General features: G+C 43.0%; 1 protein-coding gene across 1 annotated transcript in view; it reads left to right on the top strand.

Moving 5' to 3' along the window:
* Positions 1-8,872, top strand: part of LOC126456004 (kelch-like protein 10) — an 89,440-nt gene extending 80,568 nt beyond the window's left edge. The window contains exons 10-11 of the mRNA XM_050091760.1: positions 2,591-2,726; positions 8,686-8,872. Of these exons, the coding sequence (XP_049947717.1) occupies positions 2,591-2,726; positions 8,686-8,751 (202 nt within the window). The 3' untranslated portion in view covers positions 8,752-8,872. The remainder of the gene's footprint in view (positions 1-2,590; positions 2,727-8,685) is intronic.
* The last annotated feature ends 12,345 nt before the right edge of the window (positions 8,873-21,217 follow it).

Below are 21,217 nucleotides of genomic sequence, written 5' to 3'. Positions count from 1 at the left end.
ATCAACCCAGGAACATATGCGTCTACAGCAAACATAATGGTAACGTAGGAGACACGCCATCACTTGGTCACCGAGAACCGTGTTCATAGAAAACTGCTGAATGAGCGGGCCCAAGTCAGGTTACGAAAAACACACCATAAACGTCAGACAACTACCTCCAGCGTGAATTACATCCTCCACAAACTCGTCTCATTTTTCGGTCGACGCACTTGACCCTCGCGTGATTCGAAAAAAAAAAAAAAATCGTGACCCGTTGGACCACACTTCACGTGTCGAGTCACCTGCTGTCCAGTTTCTGTATTGTTAGTTTCATTGAAGGTGTGAGGCTTTGAGCGATGTGACCACGTGAGCATGACCTTTAGCAAGTTACCCGACTCCAACATAGTTTGCTTTGCAAATTTTCGCTCAGAAACTAGTGGACGGAACCTGACAGCAGAAATTCTCGTCGAATTTGAAGCCGACAGTTATTGCAAGGGTGACACTCATCTCCAGATCCTATTGGTTACTACATTTTTACGATCACTTGTTGTTCTTGGTTTTACGTGGATCCGAGTGGTTCACTAAGTTCCTTGTAGCGACATTGGCAGTCTGTACTGAAACAACAACAAATCGGGGAATGTCATTCACAAAGCGGTCACAGCACGTCGAACACGATAGTTGTTCTCTGCCATTCTGTCGCGTTTCCACGTCGACTTAAATTACACAGCCGACTGACACATACACACCACTCGACTGCCATGATTTGCATCAGCGCTGGATAGCTGTTCCATACCAGAAGGCGTGAAAGGGTCATTGTAACATCCCGTAGATGCTTTTTGTGGCGCAGCTGGGTAGACAGAGTGAGGACTCTATAGACGGTCTTTCTTCTCCTTCTTTTCCTTATTCGGCTGAGCCACTATGAACTACGGATATTTCAACAGCTTCTCTTCAAAATGGCTCTGAGCACTATGGGACTCAACTGCTTAGGTCATTAGTCCCCTAGAACTTAGAACTGGTTAAACCTAACTAACCTAAGGACATCACACACATCCATGCCCGAGGCAGGATTCGAACCTGCGACCGTAGCGGTTTCGCGGTTCCGGACTGCAGCGCCCAGAACCGCACGGCCACTTCGGCCGGCCAACAGCTTCTCTTTTCTTCCACTTTCTTCTCATCGTTCTTCGATGTTTCTCTTCTTTCTTCTGTCCATGCGGCTCCAGTCTTCTTATTGGGTTTTTCATGGAAACCTTGGGAGTCTCGCAATTTCTTTCTGAGTGGCACTTGTTCCTAAAATCTTATGGTGCAATTCGGAGTTAGTCAAATTCCTTCCAACTTCTTTGTAGCACGTGTTGTCCACTGTTAATTTATCTAAGTAAGGGAACAGTCTTTTTGTCAGTTTGTTGTCATTCAACCTTCGGATGTGGCCATAGAAAGATATTCTTGTTTTCCTAATTCCGACCGTAATTTTTTAAATATATGGATAAAGTTCACTGTTGTGGCATATTCTGTTGCTCATTGCTCTTTAACCGGCCCCAAAATTTTGATTTCTATAGTTTCTAGTTACTCCACTGTTGCCTTTTTGTTTAGACTCAAACATTCTGTTGCATAAAGTACTTCTGGGCGAAGTATTATAGAGCAGTGTCTAAATTTAGCATAGAGGGATATTGATTTATTAGTATACAGGGTTTTCAGAAACTGAAAACTTTGTGAGGGTGTTGCGCTGAGAAATAATTGTTAAGAAGAAAATTCGGTGTTGCTCCCCTTCTGAGTTAATTAGCATTGAAGTTACGCAATCAGGCGGCTTCACGCGCAAATTCAAGCGGACCGCCAGATACATTTAGTGTCAGTTGTTCTCATACCATCGACGACAGCGCACTAGACTGCTCAGCCCTTGGTTGGGGTTCGAGCCTTACTACCGACCCATGTCCAGTTTTTGTATCGCTTTATTGTTCGGGTTTAGGAACTCAATCGAAGAACACATGGCCGGCCGTGGTGGACGAGCAGTTCTGGGCGCTTCAGTCCGGAACCGCGCGACTGCTACGGTCGCAAGTTCGAATCCTGCCTCGGGCATGGATGTGTGTGATGTCCTTAGGTTGGTTAGGTTTCAGTAGTTCTAAGTTCTAGGGGACTGATGACCTCAGATGTTAAGTCCCATAGTGCCGAGAGCCATTTGAACCATTTGAAGAACACGTTTGGGAACACTGTCCCTGTTAGGCCGCCGGGACTGTTTCTGACCACCTCTTCAGTGAGGTAGCACGCTATTTCCGTCTTATTAACTTTCACGTTAATTCCTTATTTTCCCGAAATGACATATTCGATCACTTCTCCTAGACTTATTGTTTTCAACGTTACTTTAATGCTGGATTATAGAGTCTCCACTAATTACCGAATTTTACTTCTCTCTTATTGAATGTGTATTATGAGGTATCAAATGGCGCTGTGTCGTTGATGCAAATGTCAAACTGATCAAAAATAAATCAGTCATCAAGCACCGATAGGGAGGCGTGCCTACACTAGTTGTTATTCGGCTGATTACCTTTCTTTAGTGCTTTCTATATTTGCTGAGCTGTCTTGTGGAGAGCTGTGTTGTGAGAGTGAGCTGCTCGCGCAGGTACGGCGCAGCCAACCTGAACGTCCGCCGTTCTGCGCTGGCGGCGTGTGTGGTCTCCGCCCCCGAGCTGCCGCCCCCGCGGGACAGCTGGTGGCAGCTCTCCATGGCCAGCTGCGGCCCCTGCTTTCGGCGCGAGGTGAGACCGTGGCTCCACAACCGCAAAGGGCTGCGATAAATCGATAAACATTCATAGTTACTTAGCTTAAAAAATGAAGCAATCGAGGCTAAAAATTAATTCAGAAACATCGTCATGAGCATGCAAATTTGCACGTGAGGTTGACGTGTGATGCGACAGTTACCGAAAGATGATACACAATTAATGATGATACATCCGCATAAACATACTTTCCCTGACTTTTGCGAGTCGATACCTAGTTTCATAAATAAGTTACTAATTATCGCCAAGATGGCAGTTTCAGTTGGAACCAAGCCTTTGTATGAACTTGAGCGCCTTAACGTTCAGGGATACATTTGCAAGGTGAAGTTGGCTGTTAGAGGATGTCAGTGTCTGTCACTTTCCAGTGTTGTCCTTCTAGACCGGCAAAAGATACAGTTAAGTTGGCTATAGCAAACACCAGTTTAGTCTGCTGGCTTTTGTTCTTTGCAGCAGAGGTTTTAATTAGCATCGAAGACGAGCAATGGCTCTTAAGTTTTGGACTACCTTGTAGACGTCAAAAGGCCCTTCCACGATAACTTGTCAGACTCCACGACATATGGGCCTACATTTTAGTGGCCATTTTGTGGCAGTATGCTTGAGTGCTGAAGGCTTGGAACATTATGGCAGGTTACCTGTTTTGGCGACGAAACCACATAAGTATCCAGTTGCTCGCTATTTGTGAAACTCGATTAATATACACTGAAGAGCTAAAGAAACTGGTAGACCTGCGTAATATTGTGTAGGGCCAACACGAGCGCGCAAAAGTGCCCCAACACGACGTGGCATGGACTCGACTAATGTCTGAAGCACTGCTGGAGGGAACTGACGCCATGAATCCTGCAGGGCTGTCCATAAATCCGTAAGAGTATGAGGGGGTGGAGATCTCTTCCGAACAGCACGTTGCAAGGCATCCCATATACGCTCAATAATGCTCATGTCTGCAGAGTTTGGTGACCAGAGGAATTGTTTAAACTCAGAAGAATGTTCCTGGAGCCACCCTGCAGTAATTCTGGACGTGTGGGGTGTCGCATTGTTCCTGCTGAAATTGCCCAAGTCCGTCGGAATGCACAATGGACATGAATGGATGCAGGTGATCAGACAGGATGCTTACGTATGTCTCACCTGTTAAGAGTCGCATCTAGATGTATCACGGGGTCCCATATCACTCCAACTGCATTCGCTCCACACCATTACAGAGCCTCTACCAGCTTGAACAGCCCCTGTTGACATGCAGCGTCCATGGATTTATGAGGTTGTCTGCTTACACGTACACGTCCATCCGTTCGATACCATTTGAAACGAGACTCGTTCGTCCAGGCAACATGTTTCCAGTCATCAATAGTCCAATATCGGTGTTGACGGGCCCAGGCAAGACGTAAAGCTTTGTGTCGTGCAGTCATCAAGGATAAATGAGTGAGCCTTCGGCTCCGAAAGCCCAATCCGATGATGTTTCGTTGAATATTTCTCATGCTGACAGTTGTTGATGGCCCAGCATTGAAATCTGCAGCAATTTGCAGAAGGGTTGCAGTCCTGTCACGCTGAAGGATTCTCTTCAGTCGCCGTTGGTCCCGTTCTTGCAGGATCTTTTCTGGCCGCAGCGATGTCGGAGATTTGATGTTTTGACGGATTGCTGATATTCACGGTACACTTGTGAAATGGTTGTACAGGAAAACCTCCACTTCATCGCTACATTGGAGGTGCTGCGCCCCATCGCTCGTGCTCCTATTATAACACCACGTTCAAACTCACTTAAATCTTGATATCCTGCATTGTAGCAGCAGTGCCGGCCGGTATGGCCGAGAGGTTCTAGGCGCTTCAGTCTTGAACCGCACGACCGCTACGGTCGCAGGTTTGAATCCTGCAACGGGCATGGAGGTGTGTGATGTCCTTAGGTTAGTTAGTTTTAAGTAGTTCGAAGTTCTAGTGGACTGATGACCTCAGATGTTAAGTCCCATAGTGCTCAGAGCCAGTTTTTGTAGCAGCAGTTAAGATCTAACAACTGCGTCCGACACTTGTTGTCTTATATAGGTGTTGTACACCGCAGCGCCGTATTCTGGCTGTTTACATATCTCTGTATTTGAATACGGGTGCCTATACCAGTCCCTCTGGCGCTTCAGTGTATGTTATTATGATCGATCGGACGGTACTGAACGATGAACTTGCTTTCATTTTCTTGTGTGCACTATGTGATCAAAAGCATCCAGAAACTTATTAGTGGACTTTAATATGGGCAGCGTTGTGACCAGACGAAACTACAATCGTCCGGTCACAACTGTGGGTTCATTGACTGCTCGGCAAGATGGCACATTAAAACAGAACACATGAAATATTAGTTGACCTTATTACATAAATGAATGGCACATTTATTTAATTTCGAGACAGATCTTTGCCACAGGATTGCTTGATAAGTTACAACTGTTGACTATTAAAGCATCACTTGATGCGCAAAATAACAAACTGTTCTCTTGCAGTACAATGTTTCACATTTAAACGAACAAGTCCATCAGAAACTTTAACTACCACGTTGGCAACGTTGACCCCTTCAGATGAGGTCACGACCTGGGGGAGAGCTCTTGCTAGCTCATCACTATAGTGACCTCAGCGTGAGGGCACTGCTATGCTGAGAAGGGAGGTGTGGTCTTCAGGAGCTCCTCCCATACATCGTTGCCGATTGCAGTGATCCCTCGCCGATGTCTGTGGTATCGATTCGCGTTGCCACACCGATTGGCGTTGCCAACGCTGGTGTGGCAACGCGATCTCTGTACGACATCACAGGGCATGTCTACCCTTTGCCTTCATGAGAATTGAAGTCTGCCGGGAACATTTTCTGTGAGGTGTCCAAATGTCTGCGGGGAAATGGCAGCCGAAACCCAGCAGGTGGTGATGTTAGTCGCTGGGATCTGAGGCGAAGTAGACTTCCTAACTCACCCCAAGGTTGTTGCATTGTGTTTAGGTCGGAACTCTCAGCAAGCCAGTCCATTTAAGGGACGTTGTTTTCCACGAACCATTCCCTCGCAGATACCGCTTTATGAGAGAATGTATTGTCACGCTGATACGGAAATCATCCGAACTATTCCTATACTTTTTTCAGTATAGAGTGCTGTAGAATGTGTTCACATCCTTCCACGTTCTTAAGCGCAAAAAGGGTCCACACCCTAACCACGGAGAACATCCCCATTTCACTATCTACTCTTTCCGTACTTCACTGTTGGCACTTAACGTTCGCGAGCCACTGGCAAGCTGAAACGACTGCCATCTGATTGCCACAGAGTTACTCGTTTCCCAACATCCAATGTCCAGTGACGGCGCTCCTAACACGACGTAAAGCGTTGCTTAGCAGTGAATACAGAAATATGTGTCTTATGAGAGATGTTCCACCACTTTTTAACTTCTACGCACATTCACTGAGCTTGCTGGACTGCTGGACCACTTTTGAGCTCTCTAGTGATTCCTTCGGCGGATTGCATCCATTTTTTCCATCAACCGCCCTCTGCAATGCTGACAGCCCCTGTGTGTCAGTACATGAAGCATGTATGGTCTCGGTTTATCTGTGGTTGTTCCTTTTCGTTTCCACTTCACAGTCACATGTGTTCAGACGGGTTTTGCGATATGAGATGGAGAATTGTCGTGCTGCGAAACCACCTTTCCAAGTCTATCACCGTATTGTGACCATTTGTCCTTCAGTGCTCTGCTCAGACGCATCAATTTTTTTCGGTAGCAATCTCCTGTGATCGTTCCGTCGATTTCAGTAACTTCTCTGTTCCACCGCCACTCCGGTCTTCGTCAAAAGCACCGTTCTTGAATCACTGAAAACATCCTCTGCACGTTCTTTCACTAACAGGTGCCTCACCATAGGTGTTATCCAGCATTTTACGAGCCTCAGCAGCAAATTTCTTCACGTTAAAGAAGAAACTGAAAACTTCCCGCAAATGACAAGAATAGCGCTCGTACACTGACATATTCAATCGAGAATTACTTTATGTTGCAATCAATGGCCTTATGTTTGCAATACCTCATCTTATTGAGTTGAAACTTATCTACCACCTGCTCTACCACTTGCCGCCACTGCCATATATTACAAAGCAGCGGAAGCAAAGTTGTAGACCTAATAGTGAAAGATAACTGTTGATGCGGCTAAGCCCCTCTCAAGGACGCTAGTTCCCTCACATCAGTGTGGTTATAATCCTAGAATTTGTGTAAACGTATTCGAGTAAATGCATATATCTACCTGTGTTCGAAAAAATGTAACATGTACGCGATGGCTTGAACGTTGAAAGCGGTTTATTGACAAACATAAACACTGTATTATATTGCTTTCGCCCCCTCTGCCTTCCCCACTCCTTCTCGCGTCCGCCCTGCCCCCCCTCCCCCCCCCTTTTGTGTGTCCTCTCCCTCCATTGGCTCGCCCCCTCTTTTGTTATTTCCTCTCCTCCCCCCTTTTTCCCCCTCATCTGTCTGGGTCCTCCTCCCCCCCCCCCCCACCCCAACTGCCTTAAGCTGTGGTGTGTCTCTATAGCGCAGTGTTCAAGTGAGTGTTCAGTGTTGATCGTCCCCTTTTTTAAGTGCCAGGTGTGATTTTTTTATCTGTTGCGAACAGAAACCAGACTGTCGAGTGTTTTTTAATTGTCTGTCTACTGTTGTGCCTGTCTACTTAACTGTGTGCCTTACTTATCATCATCAGCCCATTGCTTTTATATTTTAACTTCCACCACTTTTCGCCATTTGACAGTTTTTAAGAGTCACCGTTTTATCATCTGTTTTTATTGTTTGTTATCTTCTTATTATGTTTGTAACTTTTCTTCTGTATGCTGAAGAGCGGCATCTTAAGCTGCTGCCACCCCCGCTCCCCTCTGGGGGGAATCTAAATTCAATAGAGGAGAAAAAAACTATATGAATATGTGGTGTTCATTCTTTCGGATATGGCACTAGTTGGGAATGTGTGGTGTCCATTCTTTTGGACATGGCACTGGGTGGGAAAGTGTGGTGTCCATTCTTTTGGACATGGCACTAGTTGGGAATGTGTGGTGTCTGTTCTTTTGGACATGGCACTAGTTGGGAATGTGTGGTGTCCGTTCTTTTGGACATGGCACTAGGTGGGAATGTGTGGTGTCCGTTCTTTCGGACATGGCACTAGGTGGGAATGTGTGGTGTCCGTTCTTTCGGACATGGCACTAGGTGGGAATGTGTGGTGTCCGTTCTTTCAGACATGGCACTAGGTGGGAATGTGTGGTGTCCGTTCTTTTGGACATGGCACTAGGTGGGAATGTGTGGTGTCCGTTCTTTTGGACATGGCACTAGGTGGGAATGTGTGGTGTCCGTTCTTTCGGACATGGCACTAGGTGGGAATGTGTGGTGTCTGTTCTTTCGGACATGGCACTAGGTGGGAATGTGTGGTGTCCGTTCTTTCGGACATGGCACTAGGTGGGAATGTGTGGTGTCCGTTCTTTCGGACATGGCACTAGGTGGGAATGTGGGTCAGTCTAGGGGCGTCCCGAGATACTTCATGCAATGGCTATAAACACCGTGTGTAGGTGGCTGAGTGGTTATGGCAAGTGCCTACTAAGGAGGAGATCCTGAGTTCGAATCTCAGTCCGGCACATTTTCGGGCTGATTCCGCATGCAACTGACTTCAGTAGGTCCTTTCCTTTCCTTTCTCTTCCTTCCACCTACAATTTACGTAAAATAAACATAATAGGCCACAAAGATATGTGGCTAAAGATATATTTTTGAAAAATGTTCAAATGTGTGTGAAATCTTATGGGACTTAACTGCTAAGGTCATCAGTCCCTAAGCTTACACACTACGTAACCTAAATATATTTTTCTGTTAATATAGACACGCCTAGGTATGCGAAATACAGTGTACGCTCGATTACCCTTTCTTCAAATTTCTGCGCGTTGCCGTTTGTGTCCTGACTCCGATGGCTTGTTGTGCGCAGGACGAAGACCGGGCACTGATGCGGGACGTGGTCGGCGACTCACGGAACTGCCAGCACGCAGCCTAGACGAAGACCTCAAAGAAGAACTCAAAGAAGAGATCACCGTACTAAATACGTTCCAACAGTCCGGTTCCAGACACTGTTTTGTATTAAACGAATGTTTTCTTTTGTGTCGCTACTGGAAAGTGGAACGTCATGCACAAGAAGTAAAAAGAGAAATTTAGCTGAAATAAAAATGTCAAAACTTTTTCAGAAACAACTAAAATATAAATTCCTTCAAGTTAAATCAATTGTTTCTTTTTTACTATTTGTTCTACAACATCGCCATCATCTTATTCTCCTTTCTTCCTTTTTACCGTATATGTATTGCGTCCGCACTGTCATATTTGTTTTGACAGTGTTAATGACAGTGCCATTCTGATGTCATCACTCTTTCCGTGTTGAACTTCGTGTACCCCTTCCGTCTTCGTGTAGAGTTGTATTGTCCTTATTGTAGAGTTGCATTGTCCTTACTGTTATTAGTATGAAGTTGCTAGCGTTGTGTCTGTAAAAAACAAGATTTGCAAGGTGGCCAAACTTCCTCGGTTGGGGCCTCCCGACCATCAGCGCCACACGATCATTTCATTTTATTTCATCTCGAATAGTTATGTTGTAAGTGGTGTATAAGTTTGTATGTCCTATCCACACACTCACACAGCCATAATAAAAGTCTGCTTGATCTATATTAATACTTTAGATTTTTAAGGCGTCAGTATTCTGATTAAATTATGTTTTGTATATTCCTTGAAAAAGATATTATTACGTATATTAAATATTACTATTTCAGTGAAGTTGTCTGTATGCGGCGTAATATTCCTACAATCCATGAAACAGTAAAAACAATCTGGCAATGCTATGCTAATTCTTCCCACAAACGATCGATATCTTACGTACACATTAAAACACAACCAAATGCACCTTGATAATTATACGTGAAAATAAATACGCTTTTAGCTATCTCTCTGCTTTTCAACGTGCAAGTTCAAATATAATGTTCACTCATTGTGATGAAACTCGTCGTCCTTTAGACGTTGTACAGACCAGGGCCGAATTCCACCCAACACCTTAAAATGACTGGCAAATTCGTCAATAACACTTTTGGCCCAGATCTCCAACTTTGCTAGAAGAAAAACTGTTAAACAATATGCGCTGATAGTAATGCACTTGTAACGCAATAATGTAAATATTAAATGTGCCGCGTGGTGGCGGCAGACTGCAGTGCTCCAGCGATGCTGTTTTCGCTCTGCTGCAGACAGTGCTACAATTCTAAAAACTAGGATAATCTGACGCAGGTTTAACACTTCTATAATTAAAAATAAATTGATTTTTTAACTTATTATTTATTTGACGTCACTTCAGTAAATTACGTTACATTACGTTACAGACCTGGATAAGCACTACACGAAAGACAACCACAGAAAAACAGAGAGAGAGAGAGAGAGAGAGAGAGATAGAGAGTGAACATTTACATACGTAAATCAGTTGAAGACCGAAGATGACCACTTAAAATGAGAGTCCGCCTCCGTAGCGTAGCGTTAGCGTTACCGAAGGGGGCCCGGGTACTACTCCCGGCAGGGGACTGGGTGTTGTGTGTCCTTCATCATCATTTCATCATCATTGAGTCGCAAATCGCCAGTGTGGCGTCACCTAAAAAGGACTTACACTACAGCGGCCGAACTCCCCCGAAAGGGGCCTCGCGGCCAATATTGCTATACGATCATTTCATGTCATTTCAGTACAATGATACCGTTTATTTTTAAATACGTTATATTGTCTTTGTTTTTTAAACTATCGATTTTCGTAGTTGTCCGCACAAAACATAGTATTTACGCGTTTCATAGACACACGACATTTTTAATAGTTTTTGTGTCCCACTTCAATTGCAAAAAATATTATTATTACGCCGGCCGCTGTAGCCGAGCGGTTGTAGGCGCTTCACTCCAGAACCGCGCGGCTGCTACCATCGCAGGTTCGAATCCTATCACGGGCATGGATGTGTGTAATGTCCTTAGGTTAGTTAAGTTTAAGTACTTTAAGTCTAGGGGACTGATGACCTCAGATATTAAGTCCCATAGTGCTTAGAGCCATTTAAACCATTTTATTATTATTATTATTACATATTGGTAGGGGGATGCAATAATTTCTCCACAAAATAAATTCCATAATGTTGTTAATTCCTGTCGTGCGTGCAAGAACATAAAGTACACTACTGGCCATTAAAATTGCTACACCAAGAAGAAATGCAGATGATAAACGGGTATTCATTGGACAAATATATTATACTACAACTGACATCCAATTACATTTTCACGCAACTTGGGTGCATAGGTCCTGAGAAATCAGTACCCACAACAACCACCTCTGGCCGTAATAACGGCCTTCATACGCCTGGGCATTGAGTCAAACAGAGCTTGGATGGCGTGTACAGGTACAGCTGCCCATGCAGCTTCAACACGATACCACAGTTCGTCAAGAGTAGTGGCTGGCGTATTGTGACGAGCCAGTTGCTCGGCCACCATTGACCAGACGTTTTCAATTGGTGAGAGATCTGGAGAATGTGCTGGCCAGGGCAGCAGTCGAACATTTTCTGTATCCAGAAAGGCCCGTACATGAGGTGCAACTTGCGGTCGTGCATTATCCTGCTGAAATGTAGGGTTTCGCAGGGATCGAATAAAGGGTAGAGCCATGGGTCATAACACATCTGAAATGTAACGTCCACTGTTCAAAGTGCCGTCAATGCGAACAAGAGGTGACCGAGATGTGTAACCAATGGCACCCCATACGATCACGCCGGGTGATACGCCAGTATGCCGATGACGAATACACGCTTCCAATGTGCGTTCACCGCGATGTCACCAAACACGGATGCGACCATCATGATGCTGTAAACAGAACCTGGATTCACCCGAAAAAATGACGTTTTCCCATTCGTGCACCCAGGTTCATCGTTGAGTACACCATCGCAGGCGCTCCTGTCTGTGATGCAGCGTCAAGGGTAACCGCAGCCATGGTCTCCGAGCTGATAGTCCATGCTGCTGCAAATGTCGTCGAACTGTTCGTGCAGATGGTTGTTGTCTTGCAAACGTCCCCATCTGTTGACTCAGGGATCGAGACGTGGCTGCACGATCCGTTACAGCCATGCGGATAAGATGCCTGTCATCTCGACTGCTAGTGATACGAGGCCGTTGGGATCCAGCACGGCGTTCCGTATTACCCTCCTGAACCCACCGATTCCGTATTCTGCAAACAGTCATTGGATCTCGACCAACGCGAGCAGCAATGTCGCGATACGATAAACCGCAATCGCGATAGGCTACAATTCGACCTTTATCAAAGTCGGAAACGTGATGGTACGCATTTCTCCTCCTTACACGAGGCATCACAACAACGTTTCACTCCGTCGCGGCCGACTGGGTGAAGGAAGAGTACCGTTCTGGAAGGAAGCAGGAAGACGCCGAGGTCAGAGCAGCCAGGGAAGACATCGCACGCCAAAAACGCCAATGTTCCCAACTCCAGTAGCGAATCGACGAGAGGTCATCACGAGACAGGGCGGGATCATTGTCGTCACCTACCGGACAGCCACTTAGGCCGTTCGTTTTCCTCTTCTCTTACTGTCTCCTCTGACTATCCTTTCATCTTTCCTAAAAAAAAAGAAAAAAAAATGCATATGCACACCGCCATGCCGTTCCATACCTCCACGTCACAACTCGCCACAACGACATGAGGAAGGCGAAGCGCCCCAGCGCTAGAACTTCCTAATCACGACGAGGGTCCATCCTCGCCTGTGCAGCGTCAACGTCAGACAACGCCGGTCAACTGCTGTTTGTGTATGAGAAATCGGTTGGAAACTTTCCTCATGTCAGCACGTTGTAGGTGTCGCCACTGGCGCCAACCTTGCATATCACAGCATCTTCTTCCTGTCGATTAAATTTCGCGTCTGTAGCACGTCATCTTCGTGGTGTAGCAATTTTAACGGCCAGTAGTGTATATATCAGCAAAATAAATAACCTTCAGGAGGCTAATATAAATTGTTTAGATTTTATCACTCGCTACACACCAGTAATTACACATTCACTTTCAAGGTTTAATCACCAAGTAAATCAATCTCAAAAGTAATCTGATCATCGCACTTTCATATATACAAACCGACAATCATTTACTTTTTGGAGATTTGTAGCTTACTTCTTCTCCATGAAATTTCTATGATTACTGTAATGTTCTGCTATTTCTTTTCTTTTATGAAAATTATTCATACAGCATGCAATGCCGAATTGCTATGTAGGCATTTGACTAAGGTGGAGTTGAGTGAACGGAAAACCTTTAGAAACTTTCGAACTGAACATTTAACTTCAGACTACGTAACTATTTGCAGGCTCTTCCGCCTAACCAAAGCATACACACCCCTCTTTCTGCCGTACCTAATACAAGCAGATGAAATAGATGAAATAATTAACTGCAACAACCTTTTTTAATTGAATGTAATTTCAGTCTTCATTTAATGATCCATAAACACTAGACACTTGACTTCAAGCAGACTGTCTTAGAAATTCCATCTAATGAGCAACTAATGGCGCTAACAATGTGCTTACATCTCCCGAAATTCAGTACGTATCTTTCTGCTACAAGGTTTCACACCATCGCGATTAAAATTTGATAACTCAGTCACATATTACATTTAATTCAGAAGAACAATTATCATGGCAGGGAATCCATTACTATGATGAGCGTTTGTCTCGTCATATTATCTCTGACTGTTGGAGACGCATTGCACTTTCATCTGTCCGTCACGCTCTTCACTGCCTTTTATCAGGCCGGTATTACACTATCAAATTTCTTTGTCAAAGATTTGATCAAAGATGTGATCCAATATTCCGTCCAATATATTTGACAAAGATCTTTGACGTAGCACTAGAAGGGGTATTACACTGTCATCAAATTTTTCGTCAAAGTTCAAGATGGCTGACAACAACTTGTTATTAACCGCAGCAGTACTACGTACTCCAATTGCATTGTGTGCACATGCGGAAAAGAAGTGGGGGAAAAAATGGAACCATACATACGAGGTTGACAGTCTTAAAAGTCCTGGGATTACAACTTGATAATAAATTCAGTAGGGAGGAGCACACCACAGAACTGCAGAAACGTCTTAACAAATCTGTATTTGCAATTCGAGTGTTAGCAGACATAGGCAACATAAAAATGAAAAAGCTTGCATACTTTCATTCCATAATGTCATATGGGATAATATTTTGGGGTAAATCTTGAAGTCAAACAAAAGTTTTCAAGGTCCAAAATCGTGTAATACGTATTATTTGTGGAGTAAATTCACGGACATCCTGCAGAAACCTCTTCAAAGAACTGGGTATACTAACTACTGCCACTCAGTATGTTTACTTCTTAATGAAATTTGTCGTAAATAATATATCTCTTTTTCCAACAAACAACTCAGTTCATACATACAATACCAGGAACAAAAATGATCTGCACAAGGACTTAAAAGCACTTACTTTAGTTCAAAAAGGGGTCCACTGCTCAGGAACACTCATCTTCAATAATTTGCCAGGAAACATAAAAAATTTAGTTAGAAATAAAGATCAGTTTAAAAGGAGCCTGAAAGACTTACTACTGGCCAACTGCTTCTACTCCATTGGCGAAATTTTTAATAGAAACAAATAATGTATTGTATTTATTCATACTATTAGTATTGTTATTTCAGATTTAAAAAAATCGACATGTTCCACATCCACGAGGATCTCCTCAGCATGGATCTATGGAACGAAAAACTAATCTAATCCGGGTGAAGCCGTGGGTTTTACGACGACACGATAAAAGCATTCAACAAAACTTGTTACGTGAGCTTACAGTGGAAGACGTCAAGTCGTACATCAATTACTTAAGAATGGATGAACATACATTTCTGTATGTGCTCAACGAAGTGTATCCTCATATCACAAAGCACAATATTCACTTAAGAACTGCTACATCTTCAGAAGACAGGCTCATTATAACACTCCGATTCCTTGCTACAGGAGAGGGTTATGTTAGGTTAGGTTAGGTTAGGTCAGGTTAGGTCTCCAATCTTCTTAATCTATTTTTGTATTCAGGGTGCCTCACGTTGTAAAGCGCCTCATCAGCTTCAGACATCTCTATTAATTTTGTAGTTGTCGGCACACACCAATTGTATTTACCGGCAATGGTTATAAAAACACTACAAACGACAGAACACTGCAGCGATGCTAGCGCTCCATGTGGTGACATGTCACATTGCAGTGAACAGAAGACAAGCGGTTTCTTTGATCAAATATACAGCGAGGCCCTAGATTTGATCAAATATTGGACGACATTTGACAAAGTCCCTATTACACTATCAAATATCTTTGACAAAGATATTGGACAAAGATATTGGACAAAGAAATTTGATAGTGTAATACCGGCCTCACCCCCGGCCCGTCACTTGCGCGCCTAATTCCTTACATTTCAACGTAAGAATGTACAACTCATAAACATTTCTAAAGTTTGTCAAATAATCGTACATGATATAGTACAATAGTAGTTTTAGACAAGTACGTGCCGAGTAAAACTGTGAGGGACGGGAAAAACCCACCGTGGTTCAATAACAAAGTTAGGAAACTATTGCGAAAGCAAAGAGAGATTCACTGCAAGTTTAAACGCAGCCAAAACCTCTCAGACAAGCAGAAGCTAAACGATGCCAAAGTTAGCGTAAGGAGGGCTATGCGTGAAGCGTTCAGTGAATTCGAAAGTAAAATTCTATGTACCGACTTGACAGAAAATACTAGGAAGTTCTGGTCTTACGTCAAATCAGTAAGTGGCTCGAAACAGCATATCCAGACACTCCGGGATGATGATGGCATTGAAACAGAGGATGACACGTGTAAAGCTGAAATACTAAACACCTTTTTCCAAAGCTGTTTCACAGAGGAAGACAGCACTGCAGTTCCTTCTCTAAATCCTCGCACAAACGAAAAAAATGGCTGACATCGAAATAAGTGTCCAAGGAATAGAAAAGCAACTGGAATCACTCAACAGAGGAAAGTCCACTGGACCTGACGGGATACCAATTCGATTCTACACAGAGTACGCGAAAGAACTTGCCCCCCTTCTAACAGCCGTGTACCGCAAGTCTCTAGAGGAACAGAAGGTTCCAAATGATTGGAAAAGAGCACAGGTAGTCCCGGTCTTCAAGAAGGGTCGTCGAGCAGATGCGCAAAACTATAGGCCTATATCTCTGACGTCGATATGTTGTAGAATTTTAGAACATGTTTTTTGCTCGCTTATCATGTCGTTTCTGGAAATCCAGAATCTACTCTGTAGGAATCAACATGGATTCCGGAAACGGCGATCCTGTGAGACCCAACTCGCTTTATTTGTTCATGAGACCCAGAAAATATCAGATACAGGCTCCCAGGAAGATGCCATTTTCCTTGACTTCCGGAAGGTGTTCGGTATAGTTCCGCACTGTCGCCTGATAAACAAAGTAAGAGCCTACGGAATATCAGACCAGCTGTGTGACTGGATTGAAGAGTTTTTAGCAAACAGAACACAGCATGTTGTTCTCAATGGAGAGACGTCTACAGACGTTAAAGTAACCTCTGGCGTGCCACAGGGGAGTGTTATGGGACCATTGCTTTTCAAATGGTTCAAATGACTCTGAGCACAATGGGACTCAACTGCTGTGGTCATCAGTCCCCTAGAACTTAGAACTACTTAAACCTAACTAACCTAAGGACATCACACACACCCATGCCCGAGGCAGGATTCGAACCTGCGACCGTAGCAGCAGCGCGGCTCCGGACTGGAGCGCCTAGAACCGCACGGCCCTCGCGGCCGGCATTGCTTTTCACAATATATATAAATGAGCTAGTATATAGTGTCGGAAGTTCCATGCGGTTTCTCGCGGATGATGCTGTAGTATACAGAGAAGTTGCAGCATTAGAAAATTGTAGCGAAATGCAGGAAGATCTGCAGCGGATAGGTACTTGGTGGAGGGAGTGGCAACTGACCCTTAACATAGACAAATGTAACGTATTGCGAATACATAGAAAGAAGGATCCTTTATTGTATGATTATATGATAGTGGAACAAACACTGGTAGCAGTTACTTCTGTAAAATATCTGGGAGTAGGCCTATGCGTGCGGAACGATTTGAAGTGGAATGATCATATAAAATTAATTGTTGGTAAGGCGGGTACCAAGTTGAGATTCATTGGGAGGGTCCTTAGAAAATGTAGTCCATCAACAAAGGAGGTGGCTTACAAAACACTCGTCCGACCTATACTTGAGTATTGGTCATCAGTGTGGGATCCGTACCAGATCGGGTTGACGGAGGAGATAGAGAAGATCGAAAGAAGAGCGGCGCGTTTCGTCGCAGGGTTATTTGGTGAGCGTGATAGCGTTACGGATATGTTTAACAAACTCAAGTGGCAGACTCTCCAAGAGAGGCGCTCTGCATCACGGTGTAACTTGCTGTCCAGGTTTCGAGAGGGTTCGTTTCTGGATGAGGTATCGAATATAATGCTTCCCCCTACTTATACCTTCCGAGGAGATCAAGAATGTAAAATTAGAGAGATTCGAGCGCGCACGGAGGCTTTCCGGCAGTCGTTCTTCCCGCGAACCATACGCGACTGGAGCAGAAAAGGAGGTAATGACAGTGGCACGTAAAGTGCCCTCCGCCACACACCGTTGAGTGGCTTGCAGAGTATAAATGTAGATGTAGATGTAAAATGATGCTCAAGTGAGATAAAATTTTCTAACGATCTGTGTAGCATCTTTCTGAGGCCGAACCTGGCTACCATCTGGTATTTACCTAGTATCTAGCTGGATGTGAGTAACCACCTAAAAACTACATCCAGCAAGCCGGCTTGCCAGCCCTTGTCAATACTCCACGAGACGAAGTCTACCAGTGGCAGGCTCGCCTCCTCGATCCCCAGAAGCAGCGCGCAATACGCTTGGCTATCCAGATGGGTTCTGCAACATCTTTGACTAAAACAGTTTCAGCTTCTGCTTTGGAGTATGGGGTGACATCAATGGAGATGCTAGCTGACGTCCTCATCTGTCAATGTTTTTTTTTATAGCTACACACTACCACATCTTACTTGTATTTCCTGAAACGCTGTGGACCCTGTTGCAGGATCAGGTCTGGGGAAGTACACCAGCAATCACTACTCTTATACCACTGGTCAGGAGCGTCATTGCATCGGAAGATCTTAAATAAGGTGCCTGGATTAAACAGAACGTAATTTATTGATATCAAGAGTTCAACCTATCCCTTTAGCTTGATAATGAATCATTAATTCACACACAATAAACGCTAGGAGAAATAGTGTATATCTACGACTACTTTGACTAATAGTTCAAGTTTCTGCCGCAAGCTAGCGTTGCGATCGCTGGTGCTGGCATGAAATTATGCCCCCACACCCACCGTCGTCGCAACAGCACAGATATCGCTTTGCCGTTCCCCCACCCCACCCCGGCAGCAGAGCTGACCTCAAAAGTTTGTGTATATATTGTACCGGCCAGTTAAGAACCGTTCCCTGCCGTGTGGGTCGGGCATAAAACATCTCTCAATCACGTTGTGAGTCTAGTCGTGTGGACTAGCAGTTGAAAACTGATCACTTTTTTCCAGAGATATTTCATACACTTTCAACCAAGACGGATCCAAAGGCCGGTTTGTTTTTATTTTTATTACTGTGGAGTAAGATATCAATTGAGTTCCAGTCTATTTTTACTAATTTGTTTCCCTGAGTAATTTGATTTAGTTACTTTAGCAGTCAGTATGCATTCGTTGAATCCTGTTAAATCTGTTTGTATAAAGTTTTATCAGCTTCCTTCAATAACCCTTGAATGTTCACAGATAATATTGTCTATGTACTAGCTGATTATGGGATTTAGTAAACACTGGGAATGTCTCGTATATTTCTGTTTTTTTGACTCAATTAAGTTCTTAAATTAATGAGAGATGGCCCTGGGGGATCAATGAAAGGAGAGTTGATCCTAGTGTGTATTGTTTCCGTATGATAACAGTCAGTCAGTACTACATTTATTCGTTCGTGTACGTATCACCAAAGCTATGCTTTCCCATGACACTGTCCTTTGCCATTAATGTCCGGTGAATTATAAATATGTCTCTGGGCCTTACAATGTCTAAGGTTCTCAATTCTTGGCTAACAGTCATCTCACGGCAGGTAAGGAGAACCCTACGTCATAGTGACGTAACGCTACGTCATCGTGACGTAAATAACCTAAATCGACTACATGAGTACGTGTATCGATCTTCGCAGTTGTACCACAGATAACGTGAAGGCTGAATGTAAATAGACGTGTACAAACGAAGTTACAGCAGTTGTATGGTATGCTCATTCCAGTTGAATTACTTATTAAGCTGCAATCTCAACAATTTTGGGTGTTATTGTGTGTTTCTTGATGTAATGAATGTCTGAACGAAGGAACCATAACAATAACGAGAATCAAAAATAACGTCTAGTCATTTTTAAAAAAATACAATTAATTGTGCATAAATCATGTGGAAGTGTTTCGTATTTTTATAAAAGCCAATGGATTGTACATAATTCTTCTGGGCAGAAACGTTAAACTGAGAAATTAATGTGGTTCCAAAGACAATTCTGAATGTTGCTGGAATTTTAATTTTGCCTTCATGCTGTAGATCAGCACAGAAACTTTTGCTCTTCAGAAATAAATTATTGCTGATGATTATAATGTACTGACCTGTCATAACACACGTCATTTATCTTCATACGTTGTATACTGTGAAAAAACAATGACATGCAAGTAACATTTACCAGCATTTTAAGCAACTGAAAGCAGTGAATGCTGTTGCTACTTTCAGCTACTTTTTGTATGATTCTTAGGTAATACGGAAATAGCTATACTAATCATGCCAAACCCTCTTAAAATTTATACCATGTCTATTGAGAGAATAAACAAACAGTATTCCACCATCGCATATGAAACGTCACTTCGTGTTGCTAAAAACTGTGGGCTCTTGAGGTTATTTTTTTCAAAAAGCTCACTCATTGTGACAGTCAGTGTTCAACATCATTTGGTAAGTACTAGGAAACTTACTTTTTTATACTTGATACTGCTTAAATATGAGTAACAATTATAGAGGAAATATTATTGTTTTTTCACAGTATACAGCGTATAAAGAAAAATAATGACATGTGTTATAAACAGGTTACATTATACGTTATAATCATCAGTAATAATTTATTTCTGAAGAGCAAAACTTTCTGAGTTGATCTGCAACATGAAGGCAAAATTAAAATTTCAGTGACATTCGGAATTATCTTTGAAACCACATTAATTTCTCGGTTTAATGTTTCTGTCCAGAAAAATTATGTACAATCCATTGGCTGTTATAAAAATACGAAACACAAATTTCTCCCTATTTAACGTTTCTGTCCACATAATTTATGCGCAATTAATCAGATTTTTTTAAAAAAAATGACTACTCGCTTTTTTGACTTTCGTTGTGGTTATGGTTCCTTCGTTCAGATATTTGTTATGTTACTGGAACACAATAACATCCCACATTCTTGGGATTAGAGCTTAATAATTATTTCACGTTTCTGTCGACACAATCATGCACGATTCACGGGATTTTTTTAAAAATGACTACAAGCTTTTTTTGACTTTCGTTATATTCATGAAATACCCAATAACATCCCAATTTCTTTGGATTACAGCTTAATAAGTAATTATTTCATATTTCTCTCCGCATGATTTATGGACGATTCATCGGATTTAAAAAAATAGTGACTGCAAGCGTTTCTTTTTTACTTTCGTTATGGTTCCTTCGTTCAGACATTCATTATGTTCGAGAAACACAGAATAACATCCAAAATTGTTAGGATTCCAGCTTAATAACTAATTTAACTAGGCTGAACATACAACAAAACGTTTCTACACATGTATTTACAATTAGCTTTCACGTTAACGTGCAACTTCTGTGGCTCAACTTCAAAGATCGATATACGTACTCATGCAGTCTATTTAGGTTTATTTACATCTCGATGACTAACGTTACGTCACTATGATGTTGGGTTCTCTTCACCTAGCGTGAGATGAATGCTATCCCTCAATTCTCACGACACGATATTAATTATGGGTTCGAATCCCTTCAATGTCTGTTCAGCACAAATGTACTCTTTTAAGGGACACTATTTTTCACTTCTCGTTTATTAGCGGAACCACCTTGACAACGAGCGGCAAAGATACTAGTGTGATAAGGTCCAAACTATTTTCGGTCCCAGTAGTCTAATAATTCGCATACAGCGAATAAAGTCCTAATTCAACATAAAATTTTCCGTAGTGTTAAATCTCTTCACAATCTTATGTGCACCATCGTAGCATTTCATTTAACACGTACAATCACCATTCACTTGGTTATCAATTTTCGTACACCCAATCACCTCTAATTGACCCCGTCTCTGAATTTATCGCAAAATAATCTATT

Source organism: Schistocerca serialis, chromosome 2 (assembly GCF_023864345.2).
Source record: "Schistocerca serialis cubense isolate TAMUIC-IGC-003099 chromosome 2, iqSchSeri2.2, whole genome shotgun sequence".
Classification (NCBI taxonomy): domain Eukaryota; kingdom Metazoa; phylum Arthropoda; class Insecta; order Orthoptera; family Acrididae; genus Schistocerca; species Schistocerca serialis.
The sequence above is the reverse complement of the archived record's forward strand: the minus strand, read 5'-3'. Positions and strand labels throughout refer to the sequence as shown.